This window comes from Sardina pilchardus, chromosome 12 (genome assembly GCF_963854185.1).
Source record: "Sardina pilchardus chromosome 12, fSarPil1.1, whole genome shotgun sequence".
Taxonomy (NCBI): Eukaryota; Metazoa; Chordata; class Actinopteri; order Clupeiformes; family Clupeidae; genus Sardina; species Sardina pilchardus.
Genome location: NC_085005.1, coordinates 16556209 through 16565374, shown reverse-complemented (window position 1 = coordinate 16565374; position 9166 = coordinate 16556209). Strand labels below are relative to the sequence as shown.

General features: G+C 46.7%; 1 protein-coding gene across 1 annotated transcript; it reads left to right on the top strand.

Annotated features, from left to right (window-relative positions):
• Positions 1–493: 493 nt before the first annotated feature.
• Positions 494–8692, top strand: LOC134097273 (zinc finger FYVE domain-containing protein 1-like). The gene is given in 13 exon segments (XM_062550119.1): positions 494–2073; positions 2215–2719; positions 3075–3289; positions 3534–3640; positions 4447–4555; positions 5783–5880; positions 5965–6082; positions 6405–6575; positions 7094–7274; positions 7737–7877; positions 8418–8441; positions 8444–8496; positions 8498–8692. Coding segments are annotated over 13 exon segments (2394 nt in total). The 5' UTR covers positions 494–1596.
• The last annotated feature ends 474 nt before the right edge of the window (positions 8693–9166 follow it).

Genomic DNA, 9166 nt, shown 5'->3' with positions numbered 1-9166 from the left:
CGTCATATCCGAGACTGCTGCTGACCTTTCTGACTGCTTTCAGACCGCACGGCTGTGTAACATTTGATGATAGAGCGCCCTCATGTGACTGACAGGAGCAAAGCCCTCCGTGTGCGCATATGACATGGAGCAAAGAAAATTGTATTATTATGTATTTCTTGTACTTATTTATTTCAGTGTTTATACACTGTGTACTGTATACATAATGTAAAAGTAAGGATGCACTCGCGTGGTACATCTTCTTACAGTTTCTCTTGATTTTTCACCATATTGTATTTTGCCATATAACATCAACAATATATTAAGTGGTTGACAGTACTATCCAATGTGATTCACATGGGTCATGTGGCATGCGTAAAAACTTCATAAATGTTTGAGTTGGATCAACTTGTGGAACTTGTTTATCGATTTGTTTGCACTCACTTTCCCAACAGTCACCGCGCACCGCTCGTTCACCTTTGAACTCTTGTTGAAAACAAGCCGATCAGCTGATCTGACCTGGTAACGTCCACTACATTCTCCCGGGGAGGAGGGGAATTATTATAAACAAGCTGGTTGAAAATTATGAATCCCTCACAACCGGCACTGTATCTAAAAATTATGTTCTTGCAAGTAGAGTTTGTACCAAGACACGGCTGTGCAGTTGGACGATGAAGATGTATATCGCTATGCGGCTAGCTGATAGCAAGTTGCCTGGTTTGAAATTCAGCTCTTTTGCTAGCTAGGTCACAGCCTCTAGAGAACAAATATTGTTGTGTTGATGTCGGGAAACTTATTGGGTGTATGATGATAACGATGTTATGATGCGTGTGTACATTTAGCTTCACTGCTTTATTGAGTTGACGCGTTTTTGTGGTGTTTTCCATGTTGTCCGTAACCTTGTTTATTTCACTCTTATGTTAGCAAGTTAAAGGCTAAACCAGCTAGCAGTCCAAACAATAGTGTTGTACGGTTGTACACTACAACACTCCTAGCCAGTTAGCAAAGTAGGGGAATTGTGATTCTTAATAAGTGTTTATCATTATACCTCTACGAAAAGGTTTGTAAGCTCCGCCGATTACTGGCGTGAAGTAGGCTACATGTTCACCAAACGATTGTTATGATAGTTATAGTGGTCAAAACTGTAAACGGAGTGTAACGCAAGCCAAGTTTCTCAACAAGTCTATTTATAGTTCATATTGAATATTTCATTGTCCGATTATCTGTAAAGCCTTAAATGAAAACATAAAACGTTGGCTCTGTGATTTTCGCATATCGCAATCCAATTTTATTTTATGCCGTGCATAGACAGACATGCTGAGTTAGGAGCCTCTCTTGTAGGCTACTGTCACTACTTCGCTGTCTATACTCGGTCTTTGGATTACAATAGATGTGCCATATTGTAGGCTTAGTTTGTGTCTTCTCTAATAGCTAATCTTGCTGAGGCACATTTTTCTTGAAAATCCAATTGTTTATGTACCATTGTCTTAATACCACAATGCAGTTGGAAACTGCATAGGTTATTCCGGACTTATTCAGATGTGTTAGAGATCATAGCGTTAGTGGGTTATTAAGTTCATATTATTACCGTCTCAGCTCTTAAACCCCAGAACACTGATGAGTGGACAAGACAAAAGCATGAACACCATGCTCGTCTGCCAGGAGAGCTATGCCTGCGGCGGTTCAGATGAGGCCGCTTACGAGTGTGACGAGTGTGGTAGTCTGCAGTGCGTGCGCTGTGAGCTGGAACTCCATAGGCAGGAACGTATGAGGAACCACGACCGAGTTAGAATCTCGGCGGGCCATGTGCCCTTTTGTGATTCCTGCAAAGGAGAGAACGGATCTCCAGTGAACGGCGGACGACTACGGGCGGTAGTCCGTTGTCAGGGCTGCAAAATCAACCTGTGCCTGGATTGTCAGAAGCGCACCCACAGCGGTATGAATAAACGGAAACACCCGCTCACACCTTATCCCCCTGCCAAACAACCAGAGAAGAACCCCGCAGCAGGTGCTGATGGAGAACTGGAAGCGCTTAAAGCCAAACTTGAGAAAGTCTCCAGTTTCCTTCTGGTGGATGACAAAGAAGACATGCAGGTTGGTATACAAGTGACCTGTATAGACATAAATACTGAAAGCATAAATGCTTAATGGCAGCTGGTATAACAGTGAAACTTTAATGCTCTTATCTGAGGTGGTTGTTGCAACACTGCTGTGATACCTTTGCCCCACCTCTAGGTTCAGGGTGAAGATGACTTTGTTAGGAGGTTGGGCTGTGGACCAGAGGACCTCTTGAAAGTTGTGTCCATCTTTGGCAACACCGGAGAGGGCAAGTCCCACACTCTCAATCACACCTTCTTCCTGGGCCGGGAGGTCTTCAAGACATCCCCCACCCAGGAGTCCTGCACGGTGGGGGTCTGGGTTGCTCTGGACCCCATCCACAAGGTGGTGGTCGTGGACACGGAAGGCCTTCTGGGTGCCGGGGCCAATCAGGGGCAGCGTACACGGCTTCTGCTGAAGGTTCTGGCCGTGTCGGACCTGGTCATCTACCGCACGCATGCCGACCGGCTCCACGACGACCTCTTCAAGTTCCTGGGCGACGCCTCAGACGCGTATCTCAAGCACTTCACCAAGGAGCTGAAGGCCACCACGGCGCGTTGCGGACTGGACGTACCGCTGTCCACCCTGGGCCCCGCCGTCATCATCTTTCACGAGACTGTCCACACCAAGCTGCTCGGCTCAGGTGAATAAGCAAGTCCAGAAGTGGACCCGCAGTTCATCAGAGAACACACGTTGAAACTGGATCTTAAAAATGCATACTAACAAGATAACATGATCCGCTGTTTGAGCAGACCACGTAATGCTGAAACGTGATATTGAAATATGGCTTTTGATTCAGTCAAGAAATTTGAGTACCAGACATCAAGAGTGCACAGAGTGTAACCTTATAGTATGTAGTTTGTGGCTGCACAAAATCACTCAGGCTTTTCAGCAGTCATAAATCTCGGCTGACAACCCCCCCCCCCCCCCTTACAACCAGCTGTTGTTAAGATAAAAAAGCCAACAACCAGCTGTTGTTTATCTCCTCTGTTGTTTAGACAAGCCGTCCGAGTCAGCCGAGAGGCTTCTGCAGGAACGTTTCCGGAAGCTGGGCCTGTTCCCTGAGGCGTTCAGCTCGGTCCAGTACCGGGGCACGCGCACCTACAACCCCCCCACCGACTTCAGCGGCCTGCTCCGCAGCCTGGAGCAGCAGCTGGACAACAACACTACCCGCTCACCTCGCTCCGCCAGTGTCATTTACAAGGCTCTACAGGTCAGTGTGTGTGTGTGTGTGTGTGTGTGTGTGTATTCATGTGTTTGTGTGCAATTATATGGGGAATGTCTTTGTTGTGAGTGTGTGTGTGCATTCCTATCTATCTGTGTGTATTTGTGGGTCTGTCTAACTCTCTTTGTAAACACCAGTGTGAGTTTTCTGCGTTGGTGGTGTGCCTGTGCTGTCAAGCCGCTCCACATGTGTATGATTATCACGTCAGCTAAAAGCGACTTTGGTTTCGCAGGCCCTGAGTGAGCGCTTCAGCGGGGAGATTCCCGAGGAGCACATGGCGAGCAACTCCTTCTTCCCTGACGAGTACTTCACCTGCTCCAGTATCTGTCTGAGTTGCGGGTCAGTTCCCTCCCCCGTCCCCTTTACTCTACTCTCAACACCGCATGGCATACCATTGCACAAGCACAAAATGTACAACAACAACACAATCTGTTGTTGTTGTTGCACCAGTAAAAATGGACCAGTCAAGCCCCCGTCTACGTCAGTCATGAGCTGTATTAGGGATGCACTAATACTGACACTGGCATTCGGTATCGCGCCAATACTGTGCTCATATTATCATACACATACAAATGGTCCGATTTTTATACACCAGGCAGTGATATCACTTAATTAAAAAACTATCAGAGTTGGAAAAGTCCGGCTTCAGAAAGTAAGAATCCAACCATGTTCTACCTGTACACTTAACACAGGTGATCTCACTAATTAGCTGCTCTATCTGGCTGAAGAGTTGTACTACTGTAATTAGAATCAGAATGGTTGGCACAGATACAGTATGTGGTAGGACTTTTACTTTCTGAAGCTGGACTTTGACACCTCTGCAAACTACTACTTCACACTCAAAAATGTCATGCACTGTTGCACCATTAGAAGTGGGCCTGTCAAGCCCCCCTGTCTAGGTCAGTCATGACCTGTACCGTAATTTCCCGACTATTAGCCACATCAATTTTTCAAAATTTCTTCAGCTATGAGGTTAATACAGGGGGCCAGTTAATATGGTGTTAATATGGTTTTGTTTCTTTTAACTTGCATAAAACACTGTCCTGCGGCTTATACACAATGCGGCTTATATGTGGGAAGTTACTGTATGTATCTCCATATGGGAGCCTGATGGGGGTTCCTGTGTGCTGCCGTCACATTCACAGGTCGGGCTGCAAGAACAGCATGAACCACCTGAGGGAGGGCCTGCCGCACGAGGCCAAGCACCGCTGCCGCTACTCGCCTCACTGTGACAACCGCATCTACACCTGCAAGGTAAGGCAATTCAATTCAATTCAATTCAATTAAAAACTAGAAAAGCACTCAGAGAGCGCAGACCTCCGCCTTTATCGTTCTTCCTAGGTTGCCATACATTTGAACCTAAACTATTCCTATCGCCACCACGTGGCCATACCATGCCATTACACCACTAAGCGAAACACATAAACGGCTCCGGTATCCCGACGGTGTTACGGATCACTCCCATTCATCCATTACTTTTTGAGTTATCTTGCTAACAGACAGACAAACAAACAGACAGACAAACAAACATACGGTCCCCGATGAAAACATAACCTCCTTGGCGGAGGTAAAAAGCTTTCCCAGAGGGGCAATATCTCCATGCAGGCATAGTGACATAACAGACATAGAGACATAACACAACATATAAGACATACAAGACAGGGCAAAGGAGAATTTAATAATTACTGCATAGTCTGGCAAATAAAGGTGTGACTGTGGTGCCACTCACAGAACTGGTTGAAAGCGTGGTATTGAACAAGATGGAGAACTGAACAACTGTGCAACAAGGTCGGCTGACCTCCTCACAACCTGCTCAACAATGCCAACAAAAAGCACTGCAATTGCTGATTGCCATTACTGTTGTCTGTTAAATCTCTCCACGCCTCTGTTGGATTTAAAATAGGACTGGTTTAGAATCTCACACAGGCTCATCATCGCCATATTCTGACAAATCCATTCTAGTATAGTAGAATCACACATAGGGTAATATGTATGTAGTATATGCTTAAATATAATATATGTTTATGTATATAATATAATTATGTTCCCAACTCCTTATGCTGGCTCTAGTCATCTCTAGTTTAGTATGCTGCAATGATATTCCAGTCTTATCTATTCAATATGGTAAAAAGAAAAAAAAAACATCTGGATGCGCAAAGTATTATGTGTTTCTAGTTCACAAGAGGCTGGGCAACGCAGTCTTCTGCAGCTCTGAACATATAGCCCTTGCCCTTGGGTGTCTGCACAGTCAGCAGTCCAGCCGTGCGCTCCCCCGTCTTCCTCCCCAGAGGCCACTGCGGAGGAGAGGAGGTATCAGAGGAGATCTGGACTCAGACGACTGGATTGGGCACATTCTTTTTCTCTCCCTCTGCCGCATTTCAGTGTGCAAAAAGTTCTTCGAAAAAGTGTGTGTGTGTGTGTGTGTGTGTGTGTGTGTGTGTGTGGGGTTGTTTGTCTTAACATGATGACTTTACCCCTCAGGCATGCTATGAAAGGGGCAAAGAGGTCATCGTTGTTCCCAAGACAACAGCATCCTCTGACTCACCCTGGTTTGGTCTGGCTATTTATGCCTGGTCCGGGTGAGTCGTCATTGCACAACATACACTTCAGTTAGCAGCCATGTTGTGTTCTGACATTATACTGATGGGAGGCTGGCATTGCAGGTACGTCATTGAATGCCCAAACTGCTCAGTGATCTACCGAAGCAGACAGTACTGGTACGGAAACCAAGACCCCGTTGACACAGTGGTCCGTACCGAGATCCAGCACATCTGGCCAGGGGTGAGATCATGGGCTATTCACTCTCTCTGAATGATGTGATCCTACAGCATACAATGGATGTTTCTAAATCCCAGAGACTCTGTTTTGGGTCAGATATAGAGAGGCATTTAGATTGATCCATGGTGGCATTCTTGATGTTATACAGTATTTTGTTTGACCAATAAGTTGCAGAAATGTGCATTCATCACACTAACTATTATGTAGCATTTAGCTATTCACGAGGGATCTTGGCTAAAATGGCAGTTGCAGATATGGAAGAGGAATGTGCATCTCCCTTGCACTGATGGCTTTCTCTCTCTCCCATTGCGTTTCTCCTACCCAGTCCGACGGCTTTCTCAAAGACAACAACAACGCTGCCCAGCGACTCCTGGACGGCGTGAGCTTCATATCCCAGTCGTTCTCCGAGCTCAGCGTCAAGCCCACCAAAGCGGTCACTTCCTGGCTCACCGACCAGATTGCCCCGGCGTACTGGACTCCCAACTCCCTCATCACGGTGAGTAAACCCGGTCGGGCACAAACCTCAAGAGCTGTTGACCTACCAGCTCCTATCACTGTTAGGACCATGGGAAGGTTACCTGGGCCATTTGGCAGAGCTAATATAGATCCTTAGAAACTAAGCTGTAGGGGTGATTCATAGCAATCAGGGGTCAGGCTTTTGGGGATTAGTTTCAGCCAGTGTGCACCCTCCATTTTAGAGCCAAGAAGCACAGACTTTGGTTCCAGTGTTCATTGGATACGTGTAATTGCTTGGCTCTTCATAGTTTTGTTGCCAAAACAGAGCACCATGAAACAAGATGATGGTAGACACTGAAATGAGTAGAATGTACAATCCATCACTGTATCCAGGGCTAAACCATACCTCCAAGGGTTGATAATGCAGTTCTGACCTCATGGCCTGTGGAGAAGTTTTATGTTTATGTTATTTGGCAGAAGCTTTTGTCTATGGTGAGAGCAAGAGGTTGTTGATGTGATGGTGACGACCGCGGTGTTTTTGGTTTGTTTTGGTTCCAGAAATGTCATAAATGTGGCGAGGCGTTCCAGGACAGCGACTCCAAGCACCATTGCCGCGCCTGCGGAGAAGGCTTCTGCGATGCCTGTTCGTCCAAGTCCCGGCCCGTGCCGGAGAGAGGCTGGGGACTCGCTCCAGTGCGGGTCTGTGACGCCTGTTTCCAGAACCGAGGCATCCCAGAAGGTAGTGCGCTGAAATCTAGCGTCCAGACCAAGCCTGGTTAAGCGTGGACTGTTATGGGTTCGAACGCAGGGTCCCCGTGGATCCTTGAAAAGTCTTTAAAATGTCTTAATTGGAGCAAAATGACAGAGCATGTTGATTTTTTTTGCTCAGTTTATTGTTTTATTTTACGGCCTCTCCCACAACAATTAACATTTTACACAATTACTGGCAAATGTATTTGCTCTGACAAAGCCTCCAATCATTGGATTGCTTTCAGAACTTTTTAATCCAACAGAAAATTACTTTCAACTGTTTTTTTTTTTTTTTTTTTTAAATCCCTACTTATGGTATTCCTATATGCAATTATATAACTGGTATGTTATTAACACAGTATGGCATCACAAATCAGTGTTTTCTTTCAGAGTGAACTTTGTTGAGCAATGTCCCGTCATTAAGCGAGTGAATTTTGGCTTGCTTCATCAGATCTTTCTTTGGTCGTTCAAGCAGAGCTACTTGACGCAGCTTTGGAGGAGGAGGAAGGGGGGACATTGATCCCAAGGAAAGTGGGAGAAGTGGTGCAGAACACACTGGGAGCCGTGGTTACCGCCATAGATATCCCCCTGGGTGAGTGGAGAGCTATGTGGCAAAGGCTCGTGGCATCCGTGGACCGGGTGCTTGCGCAGAATGTCTGGAAAAGTACGTAATTATGAAATCCTGTTTTCCAGACCTGGAAAGAGGAAATTTGATGGAAGGTCTTTAAAAAAAAAAAAAAAAATCAACATCAAAATCCCAACAAAAATACAGGTTTATGTTTACAAAATGACAAAAAGTTGTGTCCTTGAAGAGCAAATAATCAGTTTGAAAAGGTCTGGGAAAAGTGTGGAATCTTTCTGTCACTGGTCCATCTGGTGGTTATATGGGGACACTACAAGAGGGCGACATGAGTTTTAACTAAGTCTGGATTCACTTTGGCAACATTTTAGATATCATGTCTTGCTATAGATGATCTCTTCCTTTACTAGTTGTAGAGCAGAAAACAGTGTTGAAATGCTGCACAGTTCCATCATTGCTACATCTGTATGCTGCGGTCATCATCAGCCGCGCGCCGCTCACCCCCGTACACTTCCCCCCACTGAGACGTGTGTTTCTGCTCCCGCGCTACAGGCCTGATGAAGGACGCCGCCCGGCCCGCTACTGGGTGCCCGACCAGGACATCCGGTGCTGCCACCAGTGCCAGCGGGAGTTTCAGCGCCCGCCTCTCCATCCACCACTGCCGGGCGTGCGGGCAGGGCGTGTGCGACGAGTGCTCCCAGGACCGCCGGCCCGTTCCCTCCCGTGCTGGGACCACCCGGTGCGGGTCCTGCGTCGCCTGCAGCCAGAAGGAGGGAGCTCTAACTGGACAGGATAGACAGACACCCCAGTGGATGAAGGTGGGCTAGAGAGAAGGAAGAGGAAAGGAGGAGGAAGGAGGAAAAGGAAAAGTGGAAGACTGCCTGTAGAGGGCTCCACTGAGGGCCCCAGAACAACCTTGAGTCTCCTCTCCCCTCTAGAAGTGGTTCTGGCTTAGCTTGGCTAGGTTGGGTGGGGCCTGGTAAAGACTTGTAGCGGCTTATATATCGTGGGATCCAGCGAATGAAAAGAAACTGCATTGCCTCTATAACACCCCCCCCCCCCCTTTCCAAATACAACCTTCCCTACGCTTTGTTTGCTCAATCTTTTAAGGTTGTGGTGGCCTATTCTCTCTGTCTTCTGGAAAAGCACAAGGAGACGCACATACTCTTTTTGATCTGCATCTAAACTAACGCTGACAGAAAGCCGAACAGAAACCCTTGTGACAATCTCTTGCAGTTCACCGATTTGATGTGTCCACCAATCACTTTTGAAACACACATATAAGCACACTGACCCCAGGT